The sequence below is a fragment of the Cryptotermes secundus genome, unplaced genomic scaffold (genome assembly GCF_002891405.2).
Source record: "Cryptotermes secundus unplaced genomic scaffold, Csec_1.0 scaffold369, whole genome shotgun sequence".
NCBI lineage: Eukaryota > Metazoa > Arthropoda > Insecta > Blattodea > Kalotermitidae > Cryptotermes > Cryptotermes secundus.
In genome coordinates this window covers 139771-158730 of record NW_019725844.1, presented here as the reverse complement: position 1 = coordinate 158730, position 18960 = coordinate 139771, and the positions used below count along the sequence as shown (strand labels likewise).

General features: G+C 37.7%; 2 protein-coding genes across 2 annotated transcripts in view; both read left to right on the top strand.

The window, feature by feature from the left end:
* The window catches only part of LOC117282251, an 18511-nt gene extending 10290 nt beyond the window's left edge, over positions 1 to 8221 (top strand). The window contains exons 5-6 of the mRNA XM_033751158.1: positions 4190 to 4259; positions 7657 to 8221. Of these exons, the coding sequence (XP_033607049.1) occupies positions 4190 to 4246 (57 nt within the window). The 3' untranslated portion in view covers positions 4247 to 4259; positions 7657 to 8221. The remainder of the gene's footprint in view (positions 1 to 4189; positions 4260 to 7656) is intronic.
* A 2725-nt stretch (positions 8222 to 10946) lies between these two features.
* Positions 10947 to 18960, top strand: part of LOC111863685 (polycomb protein suz12-B) — a 35367-nt gene continuing 27353 nt past the window's right edge. Inside the window, exon 1 of the mRNA XM_023850216.2 lies at positions 10947 to 11125. Coding sequence (XP_023705984.1) covers positions 11026 to 11125 — 100 coding nt within the window. The 5' untranslated portion in view covers positions 10947 to 11025. The remainder of the gene's footprint in view (positions 11126 to 18960) is intronic.

Here is an 18960-nt window from a genome sequence, read left to right as displayed (position 1 = left end):
ATGAAGCAAACACACAGTTCTTCATCTATTTCAAAGTTCGTTCTGCTATAATTCTCATCGTCCCAATTGCATCCCTGGTTCCTTTTCCTCTTCTAAATCCAAACTGATCCTCTCCAAGTATATCCTCTATTTTCCTTCCAATTCTTCCTTTAAGTATCTTTGCTATTATCTTTGCTGTATGTGCCATGGTCACTGCATTTTGTAGCTTTTGTCTTTTTCTTTAAGGCAATCATTGTCACTTGTGTAAGGTCCTTGGGCCACTCCCCAGTTTCATATATGGTGTTTATTAGTTTTGTCAGTGTTTTCAAACCACCTTCTCCCAGTAACTTAAGCACATCTCCAGGTACATCATCAATATTAAATTTAAAATGTTGTTATGTTTAATGTTAAAGTAGGAAGATAAACAGTTCGGTTTATTGTTTGATCTGACCTATGCTTTTTTCATAGCATGTGTATTTTAGTTACTTGTCTGTGACTGGTTCTATATCTGTCAGGCATATTTGTAGCCTAGATTGGATCGATGGAATTTTACAATAAACTAAACTAAACTAGAGGATGCATCTACTTGGTCCATTACACTAGGAACAAATTAGAAGCCCCTTCTTTATCCAATCAGTCTTGCAATTGAAGTAGGAGAAATCTTCCTTAATGTATGTATATTAACAGTGAAGTTAAATATAAAAGATAAAAATGCCCCAGTGCTCTTTAATGGAGTCCCTCGTCATGCAGATATATAAGGGTGTGGAGGAATAACTTGGCACATTCCAAAGATGCTACATGGAGAGAAGTGGTTAGCTTCAGACCCTGAGGAAATAGCAACTAGTACCAATTTAATGGGAGGGTTGGTGGGCCCCAGATCCCATCCTAACACTGAAGAAAATAATCTCTTCCTCCTTCATGAGATTGAACTCCAATTTCTCACTTGTGCAGCCTACACCCAAATTGCTGTAGCAAGTGAACTGTCCTAGTTCTCTTAACAACAAAGTGACACTCAAATATGCATATCAATGACTGTACAAATACGTGTATAAAGATACACAAAATAATAGATGTGGGCTAATTATGAAAGTTTTTACGTCTTACTGGATCTTGATCATCTAGAATTACAAAACAGAAAATGAAAATGTCAGGAGGGACATGAAGAAGCAAAACCCAAAGGATGATATGCTCATAGACTACAGCTTAACAGTAAGGGAGCTAAGGTATCCTACTAGGAGTCCCCCCACCGCATCTGCAGATGGAAGCAGAGGCCAAGTTAGGAAATTACAGATTATGTTGCAATGACCAATGGAGACCTAAATCTGAAGGTTTTGGACATTCATACATGATTCAGGATATGAAAAAGGAACCCATCCTACAGATGGTATCTGATAAAATGATACCAAAACATGTCTATGATAAACCCTTCATGATCAGATTTCCTGATAGAAGTGAATGGAAAGAGGGGTTTCAACCCAATAGAAAGGGGGGACTAATCTGGTATACAGATGGTTCCAAGACAAATAAAGGCACTGGAGCTAGAGTGTATTGTGATGGAACAGGGCAGAAATGTAGTTTCGGCCTTGGTCAGTGTACAACAGTATTCCAGGCAGAAGTGTATGCCATTAAGGAATTTCTATATTCTATGAGATAGTCAAGCTGCAATCAAAGCACTTGGTACACACCAAATCACTTCAAAATTGGTTTGGGATTGCCACCAATCCCTCAGACAACTGACCATACAAAACAGAGTTCAGCTGATATGGGTGCCAGGCCATGAGGGTATTGCAGGGAATGAAACCGCAGATCAACTGGCAAGAACAGGATCTGAACAGCTGTTCATATGACCTGAACCAGCTTGCGGCATCTCAATTGGAGTTGCCAAGAAAGTGATCAGGGACTGGACTAACAGAATTCACAAAAAACACTGAGAATCCACAACTGGACTCAAACAGGCAAAAGGATTTATATCAGGACCCCTGCCAAAAGAACGAGGGACCTGTTAAAATTAAACAGAGATCAACTAAGATGGGTGGTAGGATTACTTACTGGACACTGCCACCTAAAAGTGCGCCTTTCCAAACTGAGCCTGACAGATGACCCAACTTGTGAAAGGTGCCTACAAGAAAAAAATTCAGCCGCACACATCTTATGTGATTATGAGGCTATAGCTTACCTAAGATATCGCCACCTGGGTCAGTTCTTCATGGAACCAAGTGACTTTTATGATGCCACCATAAAAAAGTCCTACATTTCATTCGAAATAGGATTAATAAAGGGTTAATCCAAAGGGGAAGCACAATAGATCATTGAAGGTCGCAGTGGGAGGGCCGGTTTTTATGGCTCACCCCTCATACTCACGGGAGCTAAGGTAGCAAGACTTGAACATGTACATGATTCATGGTCAGTATGAATTCGATTTGGATGACATTTTCTTTGCTTTAATTTCCACATTTTGTAATAAATGGTTTCACAGTCTCACTACACAAAGTACACCTATTAGACCAATAATTAATTGGAGAAACATGGCTGCACACAAAAAAAAAATATAATGATGTGCTGCACATGAGACTGTGAAACCATTTGATACTAAGTGAAGTGCAGCAGGATACTACAATATAATATTATTCCACATTTTATTTAATTGTGAAAATTGTTGTTATTGTATGTTAGCAAAATAATTGTTTAAGCCAACAGTTAATTTTTTCTAATGACTGTATTAATAGTACCCATGTATGGGCAAGATTAACCTCAAAGCTTTAAATAGGAATGAAAATTTGAAGGACAGTTCCTCAAAATGTACTTACTTTTAATAAATTTATCCATAGCAATTTCTACATGGAGAAAGTGATCAGCCACTTATGTTTCTGAGGCACACCAGCACAGATAGCTCTTGTCAAATAGGCACTGAAACAGGTGACAGTGCTCTCTGAAATTGAAAATGTATACAGCTATACTATGACTCCATGTGCATGATGCTTGGGCAAATTATGTTAAGCGTACAGGGGTAACATAATCTGTTTAGTAACTTCTTAAGTCACGTTCACAGCTCCATTAGTACAATGACTAAGCTTCAGGTTGAACAGTGAGGAATCAGGGTTTGCTTTCAGGCAAGTGCAGAGATTTTTCTCCACTCCACAGTGTCCAGATTGGCTATAGGGGCTCCTTTCTTGGTGATAAAATGAGTGGAGTATGAAGCTGACAACTCACATCCACATGCAGGTTAATAATGCATTAGACTATTCGAGTACTTCTACGCCATCATGTCTACATAGAGTGGTGTTTAATTAAGAATATGAACAACTTTATGAGCCAGGATAATGCAGTCAGTATGGTTACTGGCTACTGGTTGGGCGTCGGGTGGTTGGGAGTTCCAGTCTGTGTAGGGTCAAGAATTTTTACTTCGCCGTGTCATCCAGACTGGCTCTGGGGTCCACTCAACGTCCTATCCAATAGGTACTAGGGGATCTTTCCCTGGGGGTAAAGCGGCCGGGGCTTGAAGCTGATCACTCACCTCCAGCTAGTACGGAGGTAAAGAAAATATGGATCTATACATGTACTCCCAGAAATTTCTTTCTGTTTATATCATCACAGATACCTTCACAGGAATGATTTACAATTCCTGTTACTCATTATATCTTACCCCACCCCCATTCTTCTCTAGAAGAAGCAATGACCACAGTTTGGCAATAAGAGGAATGCAAATTCTCAAAAATATTTACCAAAACAAATATACATGAAATGTAACTGTATTTTCAACACATGCAGCAAAAAAAGAAGGATACATCACAAGACACAGTATACACAAAATATAGGAAGAACGACTGCCATAGTGGAAGAATGATATAATATGCGAGTTTGAATTAAGACGTATAAGATGATAAATCTTAACAAATTTTAATATATATAAATTTTATTATAGTAAATGAGGAATATAAATTTTAAATAATTTTATAAACGACACATGATGGCTAGCAGTGCAATAGTTTAACGTAAATAACACACCTGAGGATGGCACAGTGATGCCGAAACATGTAGTGAAGTGACATGTGAGATTGAGTGCACTAGAAGATGGTCAGTACATACATATCATGGACGTAGTTTCAGAATATTTACCATTTTTGTCAGAGAACTCTTAATGACACTGCATGACAAAATGAAATACCGATAGAGAAATTCTGTACATATGTATAATTCTTACCATTTACAGGTTGTGAATGTTTCATATACTTACTTCACCCTCTTGCTGCAGTTTAACAAGAATTAACCTAAGTGACTAGGTAAGCAGTTAATCACTAAGCTTATTATTAGGCACTTCTTGTCAGTAAGATTCTGGATTACCAATGAAAGGGAAGAATATGTTTTGGGTACATCTCTGAAGTAATGGAAGGGTTGTTTTTTAATATCTGCAAGAGTTTCAATACACCTTTATAAAAAGGATGAACCAATGATGATTAAATTAAATTAGAATGATGTAACAGCTAACAAGATGAAATTGTTTAATTTTACTGCATTAATATTTTGTTACTGTTCCTTCCAAGCTGATGTATGAGTCATGCAGTAACAGTGGGAATTGCAGCACAATTGATCTGACTGATGAGGTCCTATAAAATCACTAGCAAACCCAATAAGAGATCTATTTCATTACAGCCTTGGTCGTGAAATATAATAGTTCATAATTACATTCAGTATTGTCGTTACTTGAGGTATACAGTCTTTCTTAATGTGAGTATTTAATTGAATTCAGGATTAACTACTGTTCTGAGATTTCTCTTTTACAGTGCAAAAAAGAAGAGCATTTCCTTTTTTTCTTAATAACTAAGACCATGATAATACACGTTAATGATGTTATTACCTTTTGAATCTAAAATTATGAATAATACTAACATTCTCTAATTTATAATTCTATATTAAATTAAATATGATCATCTAATTAGTGATTTATAATACATCTTTACAACATGAAATACTTTCCATAGTACTCGTATGCATCCTGTCCCATTTATATTTTTCATGATATCATTTACAATGTAGTAAATGACCATATTTATTTATTGTGGTAGCGTAGTTGGTTGAGGCACTGTGCTACTAGCCGGAAAGTCATGGGGTCAAATCCCAATGAGGTCATTGGATTTTTTTCAGTTTACCTAATCCTTCAAGCTGCAGTATGACCCTGGGGTCAACTCAGCCTCTAACAGAAATGAGTACCAAGAATATTCTTAGAATGTTCTTTGGGGTAAAGGGCGGCCGGTGCGTAAGGCTGACAACCTTACCGCCATCTATGAGCCGATTTTCTAGAAATGTGGGAATCTCAACATCTCACAACCCTATGGGCCTCCATGGCCTGTTACAGCGATACCTTTGCTTTACTTTTTACTTTTAATCATAAGAAGTAATATTTTCTTTCAAATTTATTTTTAAAGTTTTAAGTTTCAGTCTCAGCTTCTTACAGCAAAGAAACGGTCATATAAGGAAGTATTTGTAAAATAGTTATCTACTATTATTATTGTTGTTGTTGTTGTTATTATTATTATTATTATTGACAACTTACATGAAAATCTTCAATGAATTCCTAGCAGGCAAAGTATTTGCTACAGAGGAGGAAATTCAGTGAACTAAAGTCCACTATGTCCTTTGTTGGTATGCTTTGGCTTTGAAGACACTTTCAGCAAATCTTACCTAAATGTTGTATGTAGTAGTTAAATCATATTTGAGGCAGTGTCACAAAGTAGAGAGTGTTTTAAGTAATATGTGAAAAGGTTTTAGCTGAATTTTTGCATTTCTGTTACATATAGAAATTTCACTGGTTATCTCATGAAAAAATGTTAAGTCAGGTATTCAACTAAGAGAAGAAATATTTATTTTTTTAAGAAGAAATATTCACGAAAATAATATATTATACATTCATTATAAAATTAGGACACCATGTAGATTTGTAGATTTCCTGAAATGAATCAGCTGAACCTCTTGGTACTGTCAGAATAGAGATGTCATTTGTTGGGTAGAGTGGGGAAAGTTGTACACCACATGAAGAGCAAATGAATGAAGGCTTGTACCCACTGACAACTCTATTCTGTTAGACAGTACAAAGGAGCATGGTAAATGTTATTCTAGCTCAAAACAAGGTTGCTAGCTTCCTAAGTTCCAGCTTTACTGTCATAGGGTTGAAACTGGTGAAGTATCTGTTTGGTTAGAATTGACAAATTTGCTTGAGTCAACCAAACACAAATATTCATTTGCTTATAATATCCTGAGATACTTACTGTCAGTTACAGAAGCCATCAGTGGATACTGTCCACACATATAACAGCATCACATGAATGCATGGATTTTGAGAGCGTTCGTAATGGAAGAAATAATAATTAAAGACAAGGATGTCAAGGTTGAAGTATAATTACTTGGTCTGCAAGAAAGGCACATGAAAAGAATATTCTCAGAATTCTGATATGGCAACTCTCTGGTGCAAGATGGTTTAGAATTCTCAGTTCTCAAAGACAGAAATCTGAAGCTTCTAATCCCTTTTGTCATTATGTTTTGCTGTGAGGAAAGCTTTCCTACAGTGGTAAACATTAAAATGAAGGGAAGGAATAGACTGGATATTAGTTGTGGACATTAACTTGCCAAAACGTCATGCTGTATATCTTAGCCAAGCAGAAACATTATTGACCTCCACACCGAGAAATACTATTTATGACTTGTTTTCATTTGACAAATAATGAACCTAATATCGAATAAGTTTAAAATAAAATATGTGTTCAGTTCAGTATAACATAATGATAAAGTAGAATAAAATAAATGTGATTAATAATAAATTTCTGTTTACTTATTGCCATTTAAAAAAATGAGGAATGGTAATATAGGTCCATTGGTTAAGTTTAAGAGATAACAGTGACAGAAGGTGAGTACTGAGTATTGACATGGGAGGAACAGACTCTAGTAACATAAGGCATTCCAACTTCTATCAAGTCCATTGCGCACCGTCCAAATTCAAGAGTGTCCTTCATCCTTAATGCTAGAGCCAGAACCTTTTTGACTGAGGCACTACTAGTATGTATTGGCTTCAACCATGCAGAGCCAAAGATATTCATTGTATGCCTGGCCAGAGCTCAGCATTGAGCATGTGTTAGGAAAATTCCATCTCCAAACACATTTTCTTCATACAGTTATCTGAGAGGGCATGTAGGTGCTAGTCAGCAACCCTGTTGCCAGTCTTTCTGTTTCTTGTCCAAAGCCAGTTGATCAGGCAGTTTATCTCAAGGCCCTCTGTCATTATTGTCATTATTTGTGCCTTTTAACTAAAAAGTGTTAAAATTTCATAGGTACAATTCCTGAAGGCAGGAGGTTTATGTTACAAAAGCAGAGTCTTTGATTGTTCTTTTGATTTGAGCCCTGTGATTTGTTAACCTCATTGCTGGTAAAGGGGATCCATATGGGAGAAATATCCAAACTGGACCACCTGATCAAATTGGTTAAATATGCAATATGAGCAGATTCTTCAAATTTCCTATACCTGCTGTTACTTTCAACTTCTAATATCCTAGTTTTATACCAGTTTACCATAATACCTTCTTGATAGGTATTTTTTATATTTTTAAGCCCCCATCTACACCTGAGTCTCCCAAGTGATCTCTTCCTTTCAGTTTTTCTGATTAAATTTTTATGCATTTTCTATCTCAGAGTTCGAACCCAGGACCTTCGAGAATGGAACAGAAGTGCTAACTACAACATCCGAATGTTTGGTAAAAAAAAATTTTCTGCCTTATTTGTGTAATACAGTGCGAGCATAAAGGAATTTTACATTTTTATTATTATATTGAAAACTAATGTTGCATAACCGTGACTTCGCCCCTAGAGTAGTCAGCAGAGAATCTCCAACTTTTATATTAAATCAAACAGTTATAGCTGTGGAGTGCCTTTTCTGGATTCCGCTGGTTTAAAAAAATTGCTACTCCGCAGCCGAAGATGCTGTGTACAGCAGTTAGTCAACACAGACTTCAGAACATCTGTTCAACATACATTCCAGTGTACAACTACCCAGCCAAACCTTCATTTACACCTAGTCCAAAGACTTCTGGGAAAAGGGGTGCATTTAGATTAGCTTTCTGTATAATCTTGAAGGTATAAATAATATTCTTTTATTGTCATGCTGTATATAATGTTGCAAGCATTTTAAAGCACAAATTTAAATTGTACGCCATTAAGCAATATTCACATAAAGGGTAAAGTATAGAAACTTCTGTGGTGCTAGTGTTATACGAGGGTAAGTCAATAAATAAGATAGAAATGGATATAGAACTTAAATAAGAGTACTGATTTGAAAAATGCTTTTATTTCTCAACATAATCTCCCTGTACATTGAGACACTTGTGCCATCGTTTCACAAGCCCCTGAAAACCAGCAGCATAAAATTCTTTGGGCTGCTGTCGGAACCAGGTGGTGACTTCCCTTTCTACAGCTTCATCGTCGGGAAAATGTTCAGCTGAAAGATGATGTTCAAGAGGACCGAACAAATGGAAGTCGCTTGGAGCAAGGTCAGGGGTATACGGAGGATGCTCGAGGACTTCCCACTTGAAATTTCGCAGCATCTCATTTGTCTTGTTGGCAGTATGGGGACACGCGTTGTCATGCAAGAGCAACACACCTTTGGTGAGGAGTCCTGATCTCTTCCATTAAATGGCCTTACGAAGTTTCCTGAGGATGTTACAGTAGGAGTCAGCATATATGGTTTGTCCTTGAGGCTGGAATGTGGTGAGCAGTATGCCTTCATGATCCCAGTCACTGCCTGGTTCCGAAAGCAGCCCAAAGAATTTTATGCTGCTGGTTTTCAGGTGCTTGTGAAATGATGGCACAAGTGCCTCAATGTACAGGGAGATTATGTTGAGAAATAAAAGCATTTTTCAAATCAGTACTCTTATTTGTTTAAGTTCTATATCCATTTGTAACTTACTTATTGACTTACCTATGTAGTTTTGTCATCATGAGGGTTTCAAGTGACACTTGTGGGAAAATATTATTCGACTGATGTTTAAGAAATAGCAAAATGATTACATAAGATGACATTTATTTATCGCTGAATTTGTTATAGTTGTAAATGTAAATTTTTAGTATTTCCATACCAATTGCAGTGAAACATTTAAATGTGTGTGCTTGTCATATGCAGAGGTCATATTTCTTGCTAAAATTTACTTTCACAAAAATTGTGATATTTGTTTGCAGTTTTTTATTATTGACGAATTTCATTTTTAACACAAACTTTGTTCAGATTTAGAGATATTGGGTTTTCGGACTATATCCATCATCCTGGTTTTAAGATAACTAAGAAAAACACGACGTTTTGGAAACTGGATCTGTTTCCATCCTCAGGTGAGGGAAAACACCTATTCTGTTGGGTCCCTTAGAAAGAGCTAGCCTCAGTCACTGGACCGAAAACCCAATATCACTAAGTGTTATACACCTTCGTCAGAATCCTATAGTACCTATTTGTTGCAGATGTCTGTATTTTTATTTCTAACCAGCATCAACTGCTTTGATGAAAGGTATTTGTCTTTTAATGGTAGTCCATTTTACTTATGTCAATTGCTGGTTATTTTTAGCATGACAGGCTCTCTGCTTGAAACAAACAGTTTTATTCACCAGGCAATGCAGATTATCAAAGGGAATGGAATTTTAAGAAATATTTTGCCTAGACTTCCAAGAGAGCAAGGAAGTCAGCCATCCTGAGAGACAATTATGAGAACCCCTCAAGTTAAAATTTATCCACTAATAAGAAATGAACTAATTTCCACTGAAAGAATCTAGTTTGAGTAATGCCTAGTCTGTTGGAGAGTTAATATTACCACGAAATTATAAACAGCCTGTAATTGTGCGAGACTTCTGTGGATATGGAACAGAATTTACAAGCATTAAATTTATGTGGTAAGATATTTTCATGTGTAGTGGGTTTGTGAGTGACTTACTTGTATAAGATAGGTTTTGGATTGGATGATTGGATTTGTTGACACCTTATGCACAGTACTCAGAACTACAGGTAGTACAACGCTATCACTGATTTACACACTTTACAGTTCACCATGACAAATGGACAAGGATTCTCAGTCTTCACTAGTTGTATACTGGCAACACATTTATAACTATCTCATTGTCACGTCAAATTACATGAATTATTCTTTGAACAATCTAGTTCCCTTCATGCCATTAATCTGCAACTGCCAAATCAGTTCAAAATCAACTCTGTTCTCTTTGCTATATGCTGAACACTTCTTTGTAACTGCTTTAACAGACCATGCAAAAGCACAGCCTCTCATGTTAAGGAGGTGTGTTTACTGCTCTGTTGCCTAGCAATGGACGTCCTATTATTGTCCGCTTTGGCTACCGCAAGAATATATTTACCGAGTCATTGTCTAGCGATGGGTCTACGCACCACATTATATTCATTTACCAATAAATATATTTTAAGTGTAGTATGATTTAAAAGTTTCTGAGTATACCATAAGGAACAATTCATAAAATAATTACATATAAAACTATTGTAGTGTATTTTGTTCTTTGGGTGTGTTTTGTAAATATACTGCATTTTCAGACATTTTCTCAACCTAGATCCACGTCTTGATTTCTGAGATTCTTGGATTGAATCTAGTATGTTTTTTGCTTATATTCTTAAGGGAAATTAGGTTGAGATATCCAAACGTCATTTGTTTGGCATTAAACGAAAATATGTGTGATGATAATTATAGGACGGACTGAACATTTTTATGCAACATTCGGCGTGTCTCGGTGCTTTGATTAGTTTTCCTTCATTTTTCCCGGCATTAGAAATTAATACCTACTATGGCTACTAGTTCGCGCTCTAGGAGCCATTGCAGCCAATAAAATCACAACCTCTCACTCTTCAATATGAATGTATACAACGCAGAACTGCGTGTATCTAATATATTTTAAGGTGGTCAACCTGTCCGTGGTGAGTGACCGGTGGTTAAGTGCTTAGTGGGGTTCGCGGGTTTGGGTAATTTTTTTTTTTGGGGGTAGAGTGAAATTTTTGAAAGGAAAATGCCACCAAAGAAACGTGAAAAGGAACCTGAAACATCAAAAAACACAAGAATGGATCAGATTCAGGCGGATCACGAATTATTTCTGCAAGCATTTGAAAGTAAGTAGAAACCTTCTTCATGTGTAATAAACACATTCTGAGCGTTCATTCATAGCACATACAGCTTTGTCCAAGAGTTGATGGTGAAATAAGCTAGGGGTAATTTGATTTTGTGCATGGATCGTAACAGGGAAGGGTGATGCTGAGTGCCTTATACAACGAACTAGTTAACATTATGCATTCTGGTTTGTAGACGAAGCCACGATATAACCGTTAAACTAGTTGCGAGCTGATAAATAGTATAGGTTGTAGCCTTAGTTTGAGACATTTAAGAGTTTTTCGTCATTATGTTAATAGACATGTTATCAGAATTTACACGGAACGCCTTTTTTTTTTGGCAAATAAAAGGATTTTCGGAAAGGGTTCATGGGCCGATTAAACTGATGATGCCGAAATGTATACGTATGATACTTGTTTCGGAAAACAGACGTCCGTACTTCACAGCAATTGATGCTTTATATAATTCATGACAGCCCTAAGCAGCATATTATTATGAATAGTAATGTAGTACGAGTATGTGATTTATGAAGAGTTCTTTCATCAGGGATATAATGCTGTGTAGTCTGTTGAAAGTCAACTGATATTTCTGAGGATCATGTTGCCTGAATCTTCAGGATCGAAGAATAAGCCAAGCAAGAGATGAGCATGATGTAGGTGGCAAGCTTATTCTTCGACCCTGAAGATGGAGGCGACATGTTCTTTCGAAATATGAGTTGACTTTCAATAGACTGCTACATGGCCATACATCCCAGAAGGTAGAACTGTTCATAACCACTGCTGTGAGAACCTTAAATCCTTGATGTGTGATTTATGTTGAAGTAGACTGTCAATCATATTGCATAAAACCCAACAATTTCTAATTTGATTTCCTATCTTATTACTGTTGATATATTCTAGCTTAACAAGTCAAATTGAACATTGTTTTATTGAGTGAGACTTTGCAATAATTTGTACACCGTATTATACATTAGTTTTAGATTCGATTTCAGATCAGTCATATTTGGATTTCCTAAGTAATCAAGTGGAGATTTGCTTGCGTAAAGAGAAGAGTTGTAGGATATTTGCCAAGAAGAGCAGTAAAGTAAAACATATGTGTAGTCTCCTTTTTAGTTTGTGACTTTGGTTGAAAGGAAATTGCTGTAACATTACTTTGTTCATGATCCTTTCCATGTCCAGATAAGAGAATTTCAGGCTTTGTTGCATTGTTGCAATTAGCTTTCCAATACATTGTAAAAATGAAGATTCCAGACAAAATCATTCCATGTACCACTGCAGTGTTACATTATAGTTCTTCAGTATGTGATAAAAGACAAAAACTAACTTGTTGAGGTAGACCTGAAATATTGTATGTGTTATACCTGACAGTCAGTTACTGGTTAGTATTTTGCATGGGGATGAATTATAAACATGATTTACTTGCATAGATGTTTTACAGTTGAACGTTTTAAATCCAGTAAACATGTAGAATAAAATGGCTGAAAAAATTGACTTGCATGGTAACACGAACTATCCTGACTGAGATTTTTTCATAATTTTCCTCAGTCGCTCCATGCAAATGGCAGGATAGTACTTAATTTAGGTCATGGCCACACTCTGCATCCTCCCTGATTCACTATTTACTGTTCATCCTGCCATTTGACAATTTTAATTAAGTGATCCACGAGTAAGTAAATACAGACTAAGGTATTGATTCTGTACAGTATATGACCATGTGGCCGCAAACATTAATGTATTTTTAAAAAGAAACCACTAACTTGAAGTATTATAACTTAACATTGTTATTAGACATTGCAGTGGGCAATCACACATTATTTATATTCCAGCTAAAAATTTTTACTGTTGATTTACTGTTGAATCTTTTAGTTGTGCTTTTCTGAAACTATTAATAATTTTTCTCTTTTCTTTTTGACTGTGTCAGCGATAAGTGTGTTGCAAGTTTTGAATGAACGACTACCAGTCATTATTATTAAACCCGTGCATCCTACACAGCTTCTGTCTTGTGGTTACTATGTGACACATTCATCCACCTCTCTGAGATACTGTTACCTATGTGATCATATCGTTAACAGGTTGAAAGTTGCCACTTAAAATGCTATGGATATAATTAAGAAAAACTAGTCAAAGGAGAGCCAGTGGTCTCTGTAATGCTTATCTCATTGTCATATGTGCATTGTATTGTTTCCAATTAAATTGCTTGTTCTTTGGTTTTCATATTATGGTAAGAACATTTTTTGTAATTACATAGAGCTGTACTATACAGAATTGTCATGGGTTTCATTTCTTGCTGAAATTGTTGGTTTATAATCCAAAACAGACACTGTTGTGTTAAATTTTTAGAAATTCTGACATAGGTGCCTATTTCTCCATGGTTGCAAGAACTTATTATAGTTCAGCTTGTAGTTCAAAGCTCTGTTTGTGGTGGTCAAGACTGCTAAAGTATTTCCTGCTGCCTATATTGGGCAGCAGATGTGTCTGAATAACACTGCATTTTTTTGTAACTTTTGACTTGTCTTCAAAATCAGGAATGAAATAAGACTATTTAAAATAAATGTACAGCAACAATGTTAGGTCTAAGTCACTCAGAATTAAGTAAAAAACTTATGTGTCAAAATCCATTTCAATGCTTATGTTGTACAGTAAATGGGTGTGTAGTTGTTTATGTTGGGACTACCTCTTATTCAGTAGCAAAAATTAGACATTTTCTGCAAAATTGCATATTACTGCAGCTTCACGTCTTGAATGCTATCTTTCATAAGAAAATAATATGAAGAGTGCTGTTGTGGCATAGTTCAGTTGGTACAGTGACTGAGGCACATGCTAAATGACCAAGAGCCACAGCTTGTGCTGCATGTGGCCGAGCATTGTCCTATAAAATGATGGGTGGGTTCTGCAGAAAGTGTCACCGCTTCTTTCTCAAAGCTGGTTGCAGGTTGTGTTCCAAGAATGAACAGTAATACTGTGCACTGATGGTCTGTCGGGGAACAGTATGCATTAGGCTAACACCATCACAGTCGTACACGAGAATCACCATAACTTTCACATTGCTGGGGTTCTGACGAACTTTTGATTTTCGTGGTGACCCGTAATGATGCCATTTGTTCGATTGGCGTTTCATTTGTGGCTCGCACGAGTTGGCCCATGTCTCATCCAGCATAATGATAACGGCGTAAGAGAGCCTCTCCTTCGCGCTCATAGCGCTCCAAATGGTTACGAGCAGCGTCGTATCGTAGCCATTTCTGCATTTCTCTCAAATCATGCGGAACCCATCGTGATGCAATTTTTCTCATGCCCTGGCGTTCCTTCAGAATGTGAAGCACAGTCGTATGCGCTAATCCTGTCTCTTGGGCCAGCTCATGTATCATATGGCATTGATCACTCTCCAGTAACACGGAAAGAGTATACACTTCTTCTTCACTGACACTAGGACGACTTGGCCGACGCATGTCTGCCACATTTTGACGTCCCTCGATGAAGGCTTTTACTCACCTTGCCACTGTTCTGTAAGGCAATGCATATTCCCCGCAAGCCTCTTGAAGACCTTGATGACACCGTCGTGCTGTACGGCCTCTGGCACATTCAATCTTTATCCAACTTCGTTGTTCCTCTTTTGAAAACATCTTGACAACACTACATTAGACCGCCAGCTAACACGAGGCTCTGTTCTTCTTGTCTCTGTGCATGCGCATGACGTGGGAATGGAGAGTCCATTTGCTCTGAGGTAAGGTAGGTATGTAACTAATGTGTGGTATGAGCGACATTACTTGGTTCTGTTGCATTGCATCTCTACAGCAGTGTTGCCACTATTAAAGTTCCAACCCTCGTAGAACAAACTTTAAACTTCAAATTTGAAATCTTTCTCTCTTCATCAAGTCATCTGAAGGAATTTTAAGGGGAATAAAATTTCGTAGCCTGTTGTCCTCAAGCAAACTATACCAACTGAGTGACTGTCGCTTGTCGGCGAAGTTAGTGCAAACTTTTGCGGATAGACGGTGTCACGTGGTCAGCGCAAGGGATCCCCATGGCTGTTAATCTCAGTTTTCTAGACCAGAGCCGCTATTTCCTTGAAATAGCTTCTCAATTATCCTCATGAGGCTGAATGGACCCCGTTCCAGACCCACTACAACTCAGAAAATCTGGTAGCGCCAAGAATTGAATCCGGGACCTCTGGATCTGTAGGCAGGAACTCTGACCACTAGCCCACAGAGGCGGTCTTTTGAGGGGAATATTTAAGGAAATTTTGATGCAGTTTCTGCCCAGTGAGCACTCAGCATTTTGATTTTCTTTTTGTCCCGTAATCACCCTGTAAAAATTTATGTAGGTTATATGAAGTGGAATCGTAACTTCTTGAAATCTGAGCTTGAATCCTTACTTTTCACATGGGTATCATACATGAACTCTTTGTTCTTGCATGTAACTCTCATGTGTCATTTCAACACAACACGTAACGCTGAATATATATTAATTGGGACTTGGGTTTGTAATCACTTCATGGTAGCTATTTGAAGACTTAATGGGGTGAGGTTGGAGAGAAATTGTAATGGGTATTGGTCTCTTGATTATGCCAGGAGTGTGAGGTGGTGTGAGTAGTGTGTGTCCCTTTCACCCAATCAGCCAAAGGAGTTTTGGCAGTAGGGTCTTAGGTGACCTTCCTGTACATGCAGATATACATACAGTATAGTTCTGATTATCCATGTTCATGAAGGGGAAGGGGTGAATCAATAATTGAAAAAAGAGAGATAATCCTAGCATTGGATGTGATTGGGAGACCATGGTGATTGTTGAATGTACACATAATGTATGATTTCTTCAGTTACTATGAAAATTCCAAGACTTGTGGAAGAAGTTCGTTGAATATTGAGCGTGTGCTTAATATCTGTCTACAGCTTTTGTTCACAAATTTTTCGCTTACAGATCCAGAGGTCCCGGGTTCGATTCCCGGCGCTACCAGATTTTCTGATATGTGGTGGGTTTGGAACGGGGTGCACTCAGCCTCATGAGGATAATGGAGGAGCTATTTCAAGGAAATAGTGGCTCCGGTCTAGAAAACCAAGATTATCGACCGTGGGGATCCGTTGTGCTGACCACGTGACACCCTCTAGCGGCAATAGTTGACACTAACTTCGCCGACAAGCGGCGGTCGCTCGGTCGGTATAGTTCGCTTGCGGACTACAGGCCACGGAGTTTGTGTTTGTCTTTTTTGTGACTGTAACAAATCAAAATTTGATTTATGGAGATAGTAAAAGCAGATTAAATTAGGGTAATGCTTGCTACCATTCAGTCCAGAACATTTTGTCTTGTTTGATGTTAAAAACGTAAAAATTATAATATATGAAACAGTAATTTTGCCTCTAGTTGTGTAGGTGTGAAATTTGGTCTCTGAACTTAATGGAATAACTTTGGCTGAGGATGTCTGAGAACAGGGTGCTGAGGAGAGTAGTTGGGCCGAAGAGGGATGAAGTGATGAAAAGTTGGAGAAAACTGCATAGTAAACAGCTTCATTATTTGCCCTCTTCACCAAGTATAATTAGAATGATAAAGTCAAAGAGAATAAGATGGGCAGAGCATGTAGCATGCATGAACATTCGTATTCCATAAAATTTTGGGAAATTCTTTAGTCGCTGAGCGACTGGCAGCTTATCCAGAAGTTCACATCTCCATGGCGTTAATTAGTAGTTTCTGATGATCTTGGGCTTTTTTAGAGGGCGGGGGCGGGCATAGATTTATGAATTAATATTATGGAGATACTGAAGACCTTAACAGATATTTTGAGTCACTATAATTCCACTGATCTGCACTAGGTTTGGATGCATTTTCATTCATATTAAAGTCTGCAGGTTTCTTCTTCCATAAGCTTTTCTTGCAGCTATCACAAATTTTCATTTAAAGTTCTGTGTTATAATTTAATATCATGTCCATTTTGGAAGAGTTAACATCATCATCATCATCATCGTTGTCCTAATATGCACTGCCTCTGGTAATGTAGTTGGTTGAGGCACTATGCTGCAAACCGGAAGGTCGTGGATTTGATTCCCGATGAGATCATTGGATTTTTAATTGACTTAATTCTTGTGTCCGCACTATGGCCCTGGGGTCAGTTCGGACTCTAACAGAAATGAGTACCACAAATCTTCCTGGGGTGGGGGGTAAAGAGTGGCTGGCATGTAAGGCTGACAGCCTCACTGCCATATGTGAGCCGATTGTCTAGAAAATATGGGAGCCTCGACGTCTCACAACACAATGGGTCTCCACAGCCTGTCACAGGGATAGCTTTACCTTTACCTTTTCCTTGAGAACTTCAGATGTCATTATTGTTAAAGTTCATGTGTGGAGTTCAAATTCTGCTCAGAATGCAAGTGATCATGTGAGGAGAAGTATGGGTGATGGAATGTGATCACATTCTGCTGCCAGCATCTAATATGGTCAAACACAAGTGTTTCCTAAAAGCTTGCTTGCCCAAATATTATGATTACAAAAAACTTCAGGTTGTCCTTGTGTTTAATTAAACACACTGCTATGAAAGACTTGTTGGCAGTATAGCTTCATGGATTCATAAACTTAGTGCTTGATGGGGGTGAGTGGTCAGCTTCATGCCTCATTTGCAGTATCCATACATTGAATGGGAGGTTGTTTGGATTTCAGAGCTGGTCTGGACATTGAGGAGAAGAGAAAAATGTCTGTCCCCCCAGTAATTGAACCTTAGTTCCATAGTTCATGCTCATAGCTTAGTTATTATTAACTGAGCTATGAATTTGTTATAATGGTACCATGTCATGTACAATTCTTGAATCTCCATATTCGTTGATAAAGTTCTGAAGGGAAGAGACCCCATGGGAGATCTCTGTATAGATGATTGGATAATATTAAAGGGGATGTAAAGAAAGGTATGTATTGGATTGCACATGCAAGCCCAGGATATGACCAGTAGTAGATTTTTTGTGGACATGCTGATGGTCGTTGATGTTCCACAAATGGTAATGAAGACCCCACCATAACAGTTATATTTTGAGAACATACACGTACAGAGTACACTTGGTCGTCGACTTACGACCACAAAAAATGATAAATAAATTAACAATAAATTTTTAAAAATAAATTATAAAGACGATAAAAATTAGAAAGGTTAAAAATACCGTTAATAAATATATGGCCGACATACGACCAGATCAACTTACGACCTGTCAGTCAGAACGGAAGTCGGTCGTAAGTCGACGACCGAGTGTTACTATCTTCTGGAATATAATGTCGTTCATTCCGTTGGAAGTCAACTGACGTTTCAGAGGAACATCGCCACCATTTTCAGGGTCAAAGAATAAGCTGAGCAAGAAACGAATGTGAAAGCAGGTGGGAAGCTCTCTTGCTCGACATATCCTTCGGCCCCCCCAAAAAAGAGGTGGTATGTTCCTCCGAAACGTCGGTACAAATTCAACGGACCATACGGTGTATATCCCAGGAAATAGTACTCTTCATAAGCACTGCCGTGAGAACCTCAAATCCTACATACACATACAATTTAATACCTGCAGGTTGCACATGCTAGACATCTTTATTTTTATTTTCTAGCGTTAATGTTATTTACGTTTACTATCTCTGACTGTACTGCGGTTGATATGTGTAGATAAATTGACATTATCGGTATAGAATTAACAAAGTCTGGTCCTTAAATGTAGGTTTGTTACGTATTTTTCCGATGTTCGTTTGAAGGTAGATTAGTGGGATCAGATTGGTTTGCCTGAGCATGCGTAACAAAATTGGTTCAGGCTTCACATACAAATGTGATTTTCCAGTTCATCATCTCCCAATTGACCACAGAAGGATCGAATAGGTATAGTTTAGAT